This window comes from Brachypodium distachyon, chromosome 2, assembly GCF_000005505.3.
Source record: "Brachypodium distachyon strain Bd21 chromosome 2, Brachypodium_distachyon_v3.0, whole genome shotgun sequence".
Taxonomy (NCBI): Eukaryota; Viridiplantae; Streptophyta; class Magnoliopsida; order Poales; family Poaceae; genus Brachypodium; species Brachypodium distachyon.
In genome coordinates this window covers 30755760-30770717 of record NC_016132.3, presented here as the reverse complement: position 1 = coordinate 30770717, position 14958 = coordinate 30755760, and the positions used below count along the sequence as shown (strand labels likewise).

The 14958-nt window shown below is 38.0% G+C and overlaps 2 protein-coding genes across 2 annotated transcripts; one reads left to right on the top strand and one right to left on the bottom strand.

The window, feature by feature from the left end:
• Positions 1 to 864: 864 nt before the first annotated feature.
• Positions 865 to 7727, top strand: LOC100830421 (putative MO25-like protein At5g47540). Its single transcript, XM_003568642.3, has 11 exons — positions 865 to 1284; positions 3152 to 3319; positions 3495 to 3613; positions 3855 to 3929; positions 5169 to 5262; positions 5578 to 5637; positions 6083 to 6151; positions 6341 to 6439; positions 6747 to 6791; positions 6917 to 7019; positions 7089 to 7727. The coding sequence occupies exons 1-11, from the start codon at positions 1066 to 1068 to the stop codon at positions 7145 to 7147; spliced, it is 1110 nt and encodes a 369-aa protein (XP_003568690.1). The 5' UTR covers positions 865 to 1065; the 3' UTR covers positions 7148 to 7727.
• A 1237-nt stretch (positions 7728 to 8964) lies between these two features.
• Positions 8965 to 14869, bottom strand: LOC100830108 (quinone oxidoreductase-like protein 2 homolog). Its single transcript, XM_003568641.4, has 6 exons — positions 14426 to 14869; positions 13805 to 13913; positions 11793 to 11884; positions 11442 to 11700; positions 10475 to 10618; positions 8965 to 9368 (listed from the first exon to the last, which is right to left on the bottom strand). The coding sequence occupies exons 1-6, from the start codon at positions 14770 to 14772 to the stop codon at positions 9279 to 9281; spliced, it is 1041 nt and encodes a 346-aa protein (XP_003568689.1). The 5' UTR covers positions 14773 to 14869; the 3' UTR covers positions 8965 to 9278.
• Positions 14870 to 14958: the final 89 nt, after the last annotated feature.

Below are 14958 nucleotides of genomic sequence, written 5' to 3'. Positions count from 1 at the left end.
GTTTCCACACTGGCCAAATGTGTAGTTGGGTTTGAAAGCTGCGGGCTTTTCTAAATGGCGTCTTTCTTACTCCGTATTTAACTCTTAGAAAAAGTCAGTCTCTGTCTTTGCATTCTCTTTTTTTTATGCACACAAGCATAAGTTTATTGAAAAGATGCCAAACATGAAAGCTGAGCTCACCGGCTTACGAAAACAAAGAAAACGCCTCAAGCCATATTTGGTCCTTCTCCATTATCGCTGTCACAAACATATGACTTGACTAGAGAACAAATTCACGATAAACACATCATGGAAGTTATGGAACCTAACAAGGTGTGCGTATGCAGAGATACGTGTATGGAGAGATATATGCGAGCGAACATCATGCACCGCTATGTATGTGGAATGGCCGGGTTTGATTTAGACCCCTCCGGTCGCTTTGAGCAGGTCCAGGGAGATCCAGTGCGATTCCTTCCTTCTCTTTTGCACTTGATTCAAATCCCGTTCAGTTACTTGTATAATCATTTTAAGCTAGCAAGAAAACATGGAATAAGAAGATAAAAAGTAATTCAAATCCCAGTCAGTTCCTTGTATAATCATTTTAATCTAGCAACAAAACATGGAATAAGAAGATAAAAAGTATCGAACGATTAGCATCACAACAACCACTCGTTATGGTCAATGGCAATGTCTCATGCAAAAGGTTTGGAAAGAACCGTAGCAAATATAGAAAGGTAACAAAAATAGCAAGTGGCCAACAAGAAAAGCTAATAAGGAGGTGTATGCTGAACCACTAGTCGATTCACAACCTCCACATCTTCCTAATTCTAATAAACTATCCAATTGTTCCTAACCTCACAACTAATTTTGGTCAAATCTAATATCCACCTTGGGTACCGGAGAAGCGGTAAAGTATGCAAGAAGAAAGCAGCAATAACAAAACCATTAGGAATTAGCAGCCCTGGATCACAACTATCGCGCATAGACATGTCCGATGGAGCCAACACCACCGCTGAATATTTGTTGCCGGATACCAAAAACTTGCAAGAGATAGAAGGAGACAGAGTCTAGTTGGTTGCAGATAGGATGACAGGGTGCCTGTGGCCGTGTGTGGCTGCGGCCGTGGCTGCATCGGTGACGGCTTCAGGAAGTGGTGCAGGGAGGAGGGGTGGCGGACTTTTCCGGTCGAGGGTGAAGGGGCCAGCAGAGGTGGTACAACATGCAAGGGAGATTCTTGTCTACATCACTGAGAATCAAGAAGCTAGTAGCGGCAGCGGAAAATGTGAAGCAAAGTGCGATCACAAGGTGATGCTTTTTTCTTGTGTATTTTTTGTTGATATTTTGTTTCTGTTTCATCTTCAGTCTTATTTGAATAAATGATTTTTATTCATGGCTCTGTTAACGTTACTTCATATTTGGGTATATATATTTCAAAAGTTTCTTCATTTTTGTTTGCTTCAATTTTTTGAGAACTTTATTATATTTTAGATTGGGTTATATGACGAAGTTTGCACAAAATAATCAAGTCATCATGTTATCTTTTACTTGTTTTAGTTGGGTATTTGTTTAGCAAGTTTTAGTATTTTACGGCATAAAATTAGAATGAGACACTTTAGTATTCTATTGCCACCTTTTGTTTTAGCATAACTCATAAAAATGTGTGTGTAATGGTGTTCAGAAAAACTAATGTGACACCCGCTCAAACTCGTTTCAGGATCCCATACTAACTTTAGTGAAGGTCACTCAACTCTACACTTATAAATACCAAATAAAAGAAAGCGTTGTGTTTGTTTCAAATAATCAAGATCATCTAACTTGATGTGAATAGATATTTTGTGCTATATGCACCGTTCATTTGAGTTGAATATGCCGGTGTGTATATATTTCACAACCTATAAGTTGTGTGATATTTTCATTAAGCATGTACTCCCTCCGTCCCAAAATAAATGACATGGATTTGTATAAATTCTTATATAAATCCACATCGCTTATTTCTGGACGGAGGGAGTACAAGATTGCTAGTCACTAGAACTTACCAGTTTTGTGCAATCCAAATGATCTGATGGCTAAACATCAAGCTGGTCCTTTGCAAATTATGCTACACATATTTAAGAGAGTTAAGGGAGAGAAATATGAACTTGAGTGGGTTAATTAATTCTTTGATCTATTTTCTTTCTCCACACCAACTCCCTTGGCCTCCTAGTAGCTATAAATACCCCATGCCAATAACTGACAGAGACGGCTCGCTTTGATGAATGTTTAAACGGCAAAATAAATATTGTAAATTGTACATTGCACACGCCAAATTAGTAGTATTGAGTACCTCCATAGAACAAATGTTTAAAGTTTAAGTACCTAATAAATTTGCATGGATTTTACATGACCCATTAGAAATATTTTGTATACGATTGTGTTCAGTTAATTTTTGCTTGAATTTATTATAATCATATGCAACTTGTTATTTATCATGCTGTCTTTTGTCAGTCCTCCCAGTGCATAGTACTCCCTCTATTCCAAATTACAACGTGTATAGATTTTTCTCATTTGTTCCACAATACACCTCATTTTTCTCATGGTACCCGCATCAGGCCAATAACTACTCACATCCATTTATTATTAACCCCATATGAGTGGTTTAACACTAGAAACGAGGGCTGGCTTGGTCCAAGTGCACAAATCTATATGAGGTGTATTTTGGAATGGAGGGAGTAGTTGTTATGCGAGTAACAACACAATTGCTTAAATCCGTGCAGCAGAACTGATTAATAATACTCCCTCCTTTTCACAAAAAATGACGCGCACGCATTTTGAGTTCGAACTTTGATTAACGATTAGACCAATATGTACTCCCTCTGGTCCATAATAAGTGTTGCTGATTTAGTGATTATATGTTATAAATTTTATACCGTCGGAAACGTTTTTGAAATACAAACTTATTGTACTAAATTTTTGTAGCACATAACTTTAAAATTATTAGTCTAATTGTTGGTCAAAGTAAAATATCGAAATTTGTGCATGTCATTTTTTGTGAAAAGGAGGGAGTAAGAGATTGACTGTTGTATTTAATAAAATAAAATGAACTTAATTTTTTTATTTGCTTATCAGTGAATTTTTATATTGTACCAAAACTCTTGTGTATAAATATTTATTCCAGAGGTGAACTGTCTTGCAGATAGCTGAGCTAAGCAAAACCATCAGAGATATGAAATGCATTCTATATGGCAACGGCGATGGAGATCCTATAGCTGAAGCTTGCACACAGTTGACCAAGGAGTTCTTCAAAGAGAATACCAATACCATGCGTCTAATAATAATCTGCCTTCCTTATTTGGACTTAGAAGTATGTCAATGGATTCCTTCTATATTTATTTATTTGAAATTATTGTTGATGTAACTTTTATAGACAACTGCACCAATAGCAAATATCTTATGTATGTAGGTAACTCCATAGTTTTATGATTGTCACCACATGCTAGTTTAAGGAGATCTGTTTCATTTTCATTCATTTTGTTTAGGCTCAAAAGGATGTTACTCAAGTTATTGCAAACTTACAAAGGCGCAAGGTTGATTCAAGAATGGTTGCCTCTGATTACTTGGAAGCGAACCAAGATCTTCTGGATATTTTAATGTCTGGGTGAGTAACTGTTCAACCCATCAGTTTCTATTTGTGTTTCACCCCAAGCTATTTTTGTGCTGGTTGATTTCCTTTTCACGTATTATCATCTGTAATGATTCAAACTATACAAGTTCTTGGTAACTTGGTTCCTTATTAATTTAGGAACCTATATTTTGACATCATTTACTCTGTGTGGTTATTTCTTATTAAGAAGTAACCACCTAATTTTATGCAATTGACGTCTCACGTCTGTGTGCAGGTATGAAAACATGGAGATTGCAATACATTATAGCACTATGTTGAGGGACTGCATATGCCACCAAGTTGCAGCTCGGTATGACCGTAATCTTACGCGAATAATGACAGTAAGGAAATGATACATTTTAGACCATGAACTTTTCTACGAGATTGGAGTTAAATCTTCAACTATAAAACCAGACATCAGGGTCCCGAACATTCAAAACAAGATCACTTTGAAACAGGCGGTTTCGAGGGTGCTGACATTGCATATGGCATGGGTGGTTTTTCCAGTGTCATGTGATGTGCTGTCAATGTGGACAATTTAATAAAATGTGAGCTTAGAAAAGTATTGAACTATATTACAAAAATTATGCTGAACTTTAGAAATTTACAGTCAAAATAATTTATTATATTCGGTCAAAAAAATAATTTATTATATTTTGTTTCAACCGTTATATGTGCTAGGGGTGTGATTTCTCCAAAAGCTCAGTATAGGGAAAGCTTTGTGATCCCTTCTTGAAGGCTTTGCCTACGAGCAGTGTATTTTCATTTGTTTCAGCATTTTACCATAGAGTGGTACTCTGGTGGAGTTACTGTCGTGAGGTCTACATCCTCGGGTTTTTCTTTTTTCTGGATCGACTTTGGCTTTGCCTGCTTTTTAATGATATATGGCCGTGTGCATCAACCGAAGCAGAGGCCGGGGGTTATCCTCCTTTTCGGAAAAAAGGGAAAGCTTTATTAAATGCAAAAAATCATATCAATTCCCAACACTCAAAATTTAGGAAATTAGAATTTCTTAAGATCTTTTTGTTTTATTTCCTGTTTTCTATTTTTTTTCTGATTTTTCTTTGGATCAAAAATCCACATTGTAAACCACATTATTTGCCATATTGGGAAACATTATATTCCCCCCGTCCCAAAATAAGTGACATGGGTTTGTGTAGATTCTTATACAAATAACCATCACTTATTTCCGGATGGAGTGAGTACATCATATGTCATATCAGAAAAACCACAAAGAGAATTGACTGGTTTTTAGACTTCATTTTCCGAGACATCAGGTTTTATGGTTGTGTAGTTCAACTCGGGTCTCATACAAATGTTCCAGGTCCAAAGTCCTACAAATGCATTAATCAAAATCAGCTTATTCTCTTGTAGCCTGAATGTTAGAGGTTTATTCGTAAGCCATACCTTTTCTTACATATTGCAGTAGACATTCATTATCCAAATCGTTTGTTGTGTTTTATTTGTGAATTAGTGCCAAAAAAAATTAGGTTTGGACTATTCTTGTTTTGGACATTTAAGTAAGAAAATATTTTCATTAATGTTATAGGTATGTACTAGACTCTGAGCATATGAAGAATTTTTTCGAATATATACAGTTTCCAGACTTCAACATAGCATCGGATGCCTTCAGGACTTTTAAGGTTAGAAGATGCTTTTTAAACTTCACCTTCCTAATGAGAGAGTACAAAGAGGACCATCATGCACGTTATACATAAATAATTGGTTTTAGTCTTCCTTTTGTATTTACTACTCCCTACGATCCATAATAAGTGTCGGGGATTTAGTACAAAGCTAGTACAACTTTGTAGTAAATCCCCGACACTTATTATGGATAGGAGGGAGCACATAGAAAGAGTTGTGAGAAATTATTGAAGTAGAATTTTTTATTATCTCCTTAAATCTCAGGCTGCTGTTTTCTAGCTGTTGGATATTGTTTTTTATTTGACTTGTAACAGGAACTCTTGACAAGGCATAAATCAAGTGTTGCTGAGTTTTTTTCCAGGAATTATGATTGGGTAAGTTTTTCTGGTTTATTATTTGGGTATTCAAGTCCACATTTGCTCATTATATTTCCTACATAGTTGTAACTCAAGTCAAGTGCATTAGAACATAAAGAGTTACTGAGTACTAGCAAATTACTTGCGGTCAGTCAAATATAGAGATATCTAATTAATGGTCCATGTAGACTTACTACAATGGTCATGTTTTTTAGATCTCTTGAACTGTGTGTGTTAAACCATTTCATTTTTTGTTTGAGGTTAAAGAACAATACGGTATGTAACATAGATTAACCATGTCCCAAATAAGGTTTGGCGTGGCGTTGTGCGTGTGTGTATTTGGAAATTAACACTACTTATTCTCTTTAAATCTTTTAGAGCGATTCACAGTACAGTTGGATATGCATATTAACCTTTGTTATAGCTACTCCATTGGGATTTCTAAATGCACTTCGTGTATCAGTTCTTTGCAGAATTTAACTCAAAACTGTTATCATCTTCCAACTACATTATCCGAAGGCAAGCTATTCAGGTATATGAGTCTATTCTCCCTGTAATCCTCTGTTGTTACTTATTTCTGTTTAGCCCGCTAAACATAAAATTCATGGAACATTCTTTGAACTTTATGTTTCCTGTAAAAATATTTGACTCTACAATCTCAACTCTTAGATGATTTGTCGATCTTGTCTGAGTTGTCCTAGGCATGTCCTATGTCTTTCAGCTCTTGGGAGATATTCTAATGGAGAGGTCAAACATGACAGTGATGGTGTGGTATGTTAGCTCAAAGGAGCACCTAATAATTCTAATGAATCTTCTGAGGGTGAGATATTCATACTTTTTAAATATGTTACTCAACAAAAGCCACACACTGTCTTTGTGTGAGCTTATTTGCATTTGTTGGAGACTCCATGGCCCCGTTTGGTTAGACCTTTGGCTTTTTGTTTATACCATCATCTGACAATATCAAGACAAAAGCCAAAACTCAAAGCTGAAAGCACCTAAATAGGTGTTTTTGTGGCTTATAAGCCAAAAGTAAAAAACCACATTTAAGCCTAACCAAACAAAACCATATGTACTCCTTAACAGCTATGCTGACTCTTTAGCTTGTTGTCCTGCTACATGACCAGGGACAAAGCAAGGCAATTCAAGTGGAGGCCTTTCATGTCTTCAAAGTTCAGTATCAAGTCCACTTATCTTTTGAGACCTTACCTTTATTTTCATCAGTTAATTTATTATCAAAGATAGACATGCTTTTTCTACTTTCAGTTAAGCTAAACATCTTTTTATCTGTCACTAGTTGTTTGCTGCCAATCAGAACAAGCCACCTGAGATCGTTGGCATACTTGCCACTAACAAAAACAAGCTCCTTAGGTTCTTAGCAGACTTCACTCTAGACAAAGGTAAATTGTTCATTTATATTCACAATAAAGCAAGATCGATTATGTAAGATAATTTATCGTGCTCTGCAGAGGATAAGCAGTTCGAAGCTGACAAAGCTCAGGTTATCACCGAGATATCGGCGTTGTAACTGAAGAATAGGAGAAGCTGGAATGCACATTGGTTTCTTCTTGTGTTAACTGGCTGTCAACTTCATACCAGCCAGCCCATTTTCGGACGTGCAGACGACACAATGTGCAACATCAGCCATCAGTCGATAATTTGGGACTAGTTTATTTTTTCATAGGACACAAAGTTAATAATAGTAGTGTAATAAGGAATGGCAATGTCATCCTTTCATTATGTCCAGCCACATAGACACGATTTAGAACAGTGGTTGAGAAAAAAAAACTGATTAACTGAAATCTTCCCCTGCATTTAGAAATTTTGTGCAAATTAACTGGAACAAAAGGAGCATTAGGGTTTAGGGTGTTTTTGGTTGGCAGGACCAAGTAGAATCAAATGAAATGGTTCTATGTTTACGGAGATGGCCAAGTTTGGCCGGAGAACACAATGCTCGGAGAAGAGAATGGTTAGATGAATGAGTTGAAGAACCAAGTGATACCACCCATTTGCCTGCGTTGGTTCCACATATCTATGAAACATTCCTCCCAGTGTAACCATCTCATTACATTACACTTTGTTCTGCGACATGTACTGTGTTTTGTTTCTCGAGCTTCTTATCACACTGAGAATTAGACGAGGGTATTCCCTTGCTCACCTCTCATCTTCAACCAACCAACTCCCAGCCTCTACAGATGCAGGCAAATTTCAAAGAGGAGATGAATTTGGTCTTCCAAAGAGCTAAAAGGAAAAAAAATACTCCAACTTGGCCTCATGGCTAGCTAGTTTCAGATAGTTCTTTCTTCATTTCTTTTCATTTTCATTGTACAGTTACTCTTTATTTAATTTATGACTGTAGGCATTTTGCATACAGCCTTTAACCCTCAAACAAAAAGAATTAGATGAGGGAGAGGGAGTTTACACTGGAGATTTTACCAGGAGCTCTATCCTCCTTTTCCATTTCCTTAGGAAGCATAAAAGATGCAACTTTGCAAAGAGAAGGAAAGCGAGTAAAAAGAGTATAGAGTTCCTACAGTGTAATTGTTCTCTCTTGTGCAGAAGTTGGTGTTTTTCTTTTGCTGGGTCAGATGCTTGTGTTGTTAATCAACAGTTGCTCACAAAGTCAGGTTCTGATTTTAAATGCCGATCTGATTAGAAGAGTATGTATAATATAATCCCTCCGTCTCATATTAAGTGACTTTAATTTGAACAAATATGAATGTATCTTATGCCTAAAAAGGGTGACACGACTGTGTGTTCTCGTAGGTTTGGTCTCGCTCATTAAGCAAGCACAGTCCTACGTTAGAGTCACCAAGGGGGTCTAGTAGCTGTGTCCAGGACTTAGGGTTAGCGTCCGCGGGAACTCTACACTCGGTCCACGACATTTTCCTTGAGCTTATTCAATGTGAGATGAAGTGAGGCTATAACCACGTGGCGGGGGTATTCACGACCTTATGGTCCATCACAAGTGACGAAGCAAAAGGGGAAGATTCTTCTCTCATTTGAGTCCTTGTCTTCACATGTCGACCCACCCAGCTAGGCCTAGCCTCGTTGGTACCTTAAGTGGGTGAATACTTTAGTTGGTGTTCACCACAAATTGATTTTTTTTTTGAAATTGATTTGTAGTCACGCACATATAGAAGTTTATTATACCCTAACAACTATCTATGCCAGACCAAAGCCTTCATCTTATGACTCTTTCCAACCATTTACGCGGGATCAACAGGAGGTGCAGGCCAAAGGTGGACAGAAAGGCACCACCAATTAAGATTTTCATATTAGCAAGATTCGTTAAGTTGCTAACTTCATAGTAGTGAAGATTTGTGAAGTCAGGTCCTTAACAAGGCACCGAACATTAAGCTAACATACATTTCTAGATTCAGAATAAAAAATACACCTGCACGGGGAATTACCTGAGTACTAGTTACCGTATTTATTTGGATTACATTCATATTTACTTGGACCACTGCACCAGTAGGAGTTGTCTCAAAAGTGTATTGCTACACATGGTGTACATATGAACCCATTTCATTTCTGCTGGCTACATTGGCATGCACTGCGGACGCTACAGCTGCCTTAGATGCTATTATCACCGACAATAAAATACAACTAGTTCACAGTAGATTATTTCCTAGGGAACCCATTTGATTTGAGGGGAATCAGAGTCTTGACTTTGCTGACGAGCCAATAACAATCATCACTTTACCGACGGCCTTCCTATCCCTCAAGGCAGCAAAAGCAAGATGGGCCTGTAGAAAATTTGAAAATTTTAACGTAAATTTTCATACACAAAAATGCAAAAACCCAGAAGAAATACATGTGACTGGACACAGGTCCATGAATTTCTCAACTTTTACCAGTAATTATTTAAGAGATGCAACATATGAGTATCTTCTATATCTAAGTAGAACCCAACTATTTGATTTCTCTCAACATGCAAACATGCCACGTTATCACATCATTAATTTGTTCACACCTATTTAGTGGGAAACTCATTTTTTTTGCGCATGCATGCATGTTACTTTCCATCAAGTTATCCCCCGCTAAGTGAAGAACCTATCATACAATTTCATTATATGTTTTCAATTTTGGATATTCTTTCGTTGCAACTCAATTTCATCGCGTCCGTTATCTTTCATATCTAAGTAGAACCCCCATTATTTGATTTCTCTCAACATGAAAGCATGACACATCATCACATCATTAATTTGTTCACACCTATTTAGTGGGAAACTCTTTTTTTTTGCACATGCATGCATGCTACTTTCCATCAAGTTATCCCCCACTAAGTGAAGAACCTAGCATACAATTTTCATTATATGTTTTCAATTTTGGATACACTTTGATTACTCAATTTCATCGCATATGTTAACTAAAAATTTCTGCAACAACATGCGGGGCATCATCTAGTAACAATTAATGATAGCGACCTACACACTTCCCATGCACTAACAGTAAAGAATGAACATGCAAACTATTTTATTAAGAATAGCTTGATGTACATTTAACAGAAATAGACCGATGACAACCATGAGATTATATTACATTTAGCTGGTACCAATCCACATTTTAGAAACAAAACACTAATATTGACACGGCTATAGAGAAGTAACGTTCACTTAGATAATATCTCCAGCAGCCTATCATGACAAGCACATCACATAATACTATGAACTGGTAACCGTCAGATGATGCAAACAGTGTAACTACAAGTTACACAAACATATTTTAGAAGAAGTCCACAGACACCTTAAAGTTCCGCCATCATGAAGCACCACAATCGTTGATTGATGTAGTGACTAATGAGACATTCTGACCTACTGCAAGTACTGTGAAGTTTCTTTATGTTACTTACCTCAGGGAGCCTGTAGGTGTGTGAAATTTGAACTGTTATCAAACCCTTTGAAAGCCAAGATAGGAGTTCGTTAAGGGAGTCAACTAGTACTGCTGGCCGGTGAATTAAGTAGCTTCCCCAGTACAGACCATGGATTGTCCAGTTCTGAAACATCAGACCGCAATTAGCGTAGTCTTAATAAACATAAATTGTGCAGAAAGAAATTCTATCCATAATCAGTATACTTATTACAGAAGTTCATTTCTATTGCTTGCTGTAAAGTCTATATATACTGAATTTCCCAGCATTGCCATCTCATAGTCTAGTCTTGTCAACAAACTTCGTATTAAAACAAATAAAACTTTAGATCAACTGACTGTATTATATTAGCAAAATTCATTACTTATAATGTTTTGTTGCAAATTATAGGATTGCAGTCCATAGTACTGACTGATAAATTATCAAACTTGACAATGTCCTGTATGTTGCTGCAGGAATGCTGAATGCATGGTCAAAATAAGAAAATTTTAAATACTTCTCAAAACAAATGGGCCCAAAATATAAGAGGCCTTCGAATGCCCATTTTTTAAAAAAAAATTGTGAACATGTGAAATATCTATCAATATGATAGGCCAAAAAGAAAGTCTTTAAAGAGAGGAGAAAGAGTTGCATGGCCAACATTTATTACTTGATGATATGGCTTATGGAGATGTTGAGGAAAATAGATAGTAGGGGACAATTGTATAGGCACATAGGATTAGTTTCAACATGATGTTGCAGGAATCAACGGACCTCAGTGGGACCTCTCCTTTAGCAAGCTAAAACTTGTCATGGAAAAATGCCTATTTTCAGTATATGTAGTAAGTTCTTTTGATTCTACCAATCAAGGGCACACAGCATTGAAGCTAAATACTGAAAGCCAGGGTTGATTCTATTTCACTAATGAAAACGAGGAAGACCACCTTCATATTTCAATACACTAGTATACCTTAACAAGAGCAATGTTAACTCGAATGACTGGAACATCTCCACTAGCAAATCCAATGAGCAGAATATGTGCACCCCAATTTAGAAGTTTCAAGCTATCTTGAGTAAGTTTGCCCCCAACAGGATCATATAATACATCGACACCTTTTAGACCTCTTGTCTTTAAGAATGACTTGGCACTTCCGATAACATCCTCCTTGCTTGAGTCGATTACATGATCAGCGCCTATGGACTTCAGATACTGCAATTTGTCAATTCCCCTGAAATTAAGACAAATAGTATTTAGAGGCCAAAGAAAAATTGGTCACATAACAAAATAACGACACAAGAATTAGCTTGTCTTGCTAATCACCTGGCAACTGCAATAACAATACAGCCGCAAACTTTTCCTATTTGTACGGCAGATACCCCAACACCGCCAGCAGCACCGAGTACAAGTAGCACCTGAAATTACAACTTGTATTAATGAAAATAAACACTGTACTGGGAGAAGCTGAGTACATCAGATGGTTGAATAATGCATAATGAACTTATGCAGTATTATATTTGCTAGGGGTATCTACATGCTTACCACATATATTTGGCCAGTTAAGAAGAACCGGCATACACGACAAGGATCACCCACCACAACTCTTTACTACACACTAAAGAAAGAATCACACAACATGTTCAGACGCTAATTATTTTACTAAATTGTGGTGTTGCTTGATGTATCCACGAATTTACAGTAGACCGGGGTGTTTTTACAGAACATATTTAAGCGAGGGTGAGCAATCCCATCTTAGTTTTAAGCTGTGGTGCAAAATCGGATGGTTGGTATGACACAGGGCCATCATCAGCAACTGATATGCATATTATTAGTAAGCAATGTGTTAATTCCATCAACCTGACGAGACTAATTAAACGAAAAAAATCTAACACCAGATGGTGGGGGTCCAAATTATAAGGGTTGCATGACCCATATGGGATCCTGAACAGACAAGAAGTACATCCCAGTACCACAGAACTGTAGAATTTGAGTTGCATATGCAGCATAAACACTATAAGGCCCAGCCCGGTTCATCTCTGGGTCCCAGATTCAAGCCTGGAACCAAGCCAACACCTCTGCCTCCACATTTGAAAATCCAAATTTCACAATGTATCCTCTGCATTGAACTTGGCCAATATCCTGATGGCAAGAGATGGTAATGGACTAAAGGGTAACGGGAGAGGGAAAGTTGCACGAGGTAGTGCCGTGTAAGCACAATAAAGTTATGACCCAGTTGAAGAATGTATGCTTGAACTTCTAGAAGTGCATGGTCTAGTTGATAAATCTACTTTCCCCAGTGGATTGCTGGGTCCTTGTACAATTAATACAAAGTTTGGAAGTGTATATTTTTCAGATATATGTAAATATACGAAGTTCAGATTTTTTATTTCAGACATGCACTGAACACTAGAGTTGCTTGAATGAACACATGCTTATTCCTTTTCAATTCAATCAATTTTGTGAACAAGGAATTTTGCGAACATGTTATACGGATGCGGCGGGCAACTGTAAAAAATATCTAGATTTTTAACAGAATGATGAAGGAATAGGTTACAAATACATTTGAAGTGGTACAACCAGAGATAGTATGGTCTGTTTGCCTCCATACCACTCTGTTGCGACCTTTTGTTTCAGGAGCCAACCTGACAGCTAAGAGCTTTTATGAATTGATCGAGAGACAGATCCCTACCTAAGTGGATCCTTAAGAGTCAGGAGAAGGGAGACAGAAAATGAGGATCTAGAGCTGTACCAAAAGGTCCTAAGTATGTGTGTGAGCAAAATTGATTTTTTGTATATGTCATCAGAGATATTACTGTTTATCACGTAGCATAGTCTGTACAAATGATAAAACATGCAAAGTCATTCAAAAAGATTGTATCGGCCTAATTACAGTCAATTTGAGGGCTTAAAATGACCACAACAGAAAGTTAAACTCTTAAAATGAGAACTCAAAACTTAAGGCTCAAAAGGTATCAGCTCCCAAGTTGAAGACCAAAATATGACTTTTGCATTTATAACAGCTAGTATGAGAGTTAATGTACGAGCAGAACTTGAGAATCCCCACATAAATTCCTGATTCATCGCAGCTTCCTAGGGATTGGAGTTGTGGACTGCCCCATTCAATTCATATTCATATGGAAAAATGTTTTCCTAATCCAAGTAGAATTTGAACCAATTTTTCACAAAAGAAAACATTATGTAAAATACACAGCTCATGTGAAAGCATAGATTAAAATTTAATTTAGTACATTCCAAATAAAATTCAAACTAAGAATGACATATCAGAATGTCCAATGGATATTATGTAGACGAACAGAAGCAAATGGGGAGCCCACCTGACCAGCCTTTAGTTGAGCCCTGTGAACAAGAGCCAAATGTGATGTACCAAATGCAACAGGTAATGCTCCGGCAGCAACCAGGTCACATCCATCAGGCACTGCGAATCTGGTACAGAAATAACATGGTACCGATTTAGCAGTAGAACTCACCACAATAAATCACAATAAATAGAAGGTTTTGCTATTCAAAGTTGCCTGATTGTAAGTTGATTTTTCTGTCGATTCACCGGCAGAGCTTAGTGTTTCGATTTTTTTTATTACAGTAACTTATTTAGGCTTATAATTATAGAAAATAGGTAGCTAGGTCTATTTTCACCCTTTCGCCCCCGGGCATTCTTGTCTAGCTCCGCCAGTGTGTAGATTGGATTAGTTTTACAAAGTCTGTGTTTCTGATTCTGACCAAATGCTAACAGTTAACAATAATACTCCGTACTTCGGGCGCCTGCTTAAGATAAGATCTCTATAGATGAATTTCAAGTATTTTCTCGCCCCGTACAAATTTACAGGAGTTATTCAGATCTAATGACCGAGACATAACACAAACAAGCGTAAGCTTCCATAAAGAAATTACCGCTTCCTTACAGAAATCACCAACCAGTAGAGCGAAAACGAACTCACAGTGCCTTCTCCTCGGCGATGATGAACTCGGCGAAGGACCCAACACTAGCGAGGGAGCAGACGCGGTCGCCGGGGCGGAATCTGCTCACGCCGGGGCCAACGGCGTCCACGACACCGCTGTAGTCGGAGCCTGGCACGAACGGCAGCGGGGGACGCTCCTGGTACTTACCCTGCACCTGCAGGAACGTCGCGAAGTTGAGGCTGGTCGCCGCCACGCGTACACGTACGGACGTCGGCGACGAGAGCTCCAGGACCGGTTGGTCACCGGAGATCGGTCCGAACGGCGAGTCCTCGCCGCCAGGCGGCAGCGTGGGGTCCCCTAGCTGCCGCACCACGAGCGCCTCCATTTTCGGTCGTCTGATTGGGTTGGCTGGGAGACGAGAAGACGGAACTCCCTATGCCTTTTTTTTTTACCAAGAGACGGAACTCCCTATGCTACTGTTGGGAGCGCGTATGGAGCGCTTTTTTCAAGACTATAAATGTATGGACGCGAATACCGCGCGAACGTCGCGCTTTAGATCCTCCGAGCGACG

Bases quoted from the DNA above. Each gene is read 5' to 3' on its own strand.
- LOC100830421 (XM_003568642.3), top strand. From the start codon at position 1,066: ATGACAGGGTGCCTGTGGCCGTGTGTGGCTGCGGCCGTGGCTGCATCG. The intron at 5,263-5,577 runs GTTAGAAGATGC...GACTTGTAACAG, and splicing joins ATGCCTTCAGGACTTTTAAG to GAACTCTTGACAAGGCATAA. The intron at 5,638-6,082 runs GTAAGTTTTTCT...TTCGTGTATCAG, and splicing joins TTTCCAGGAATTATGATTGG to TTCTTTGCAGAATTTAACTC.
- LOC100830108 (XM_003568641.4), bottom strand. From the start codon at position 14,772: ATGGAGGCGCTCGTGGTGCGGCAGCTAGGGGACCCCACGCTGCCGCCT. The intron at 13,914-14,425 runs GTGAGTTCGTTT...TTTCTGTACCAG, and splicing joins ATCGCCGAGGAGAAGGCACT to ATTCGCAGTGCCTGATGGAT. The intron at 9,369-10,474 runs GTAAGTAACATA...AATTTTCTACAG, and splicing joins ACACCTACAGGCTCCCTGAG to GCCCATCTTGCTTTTGCTGC.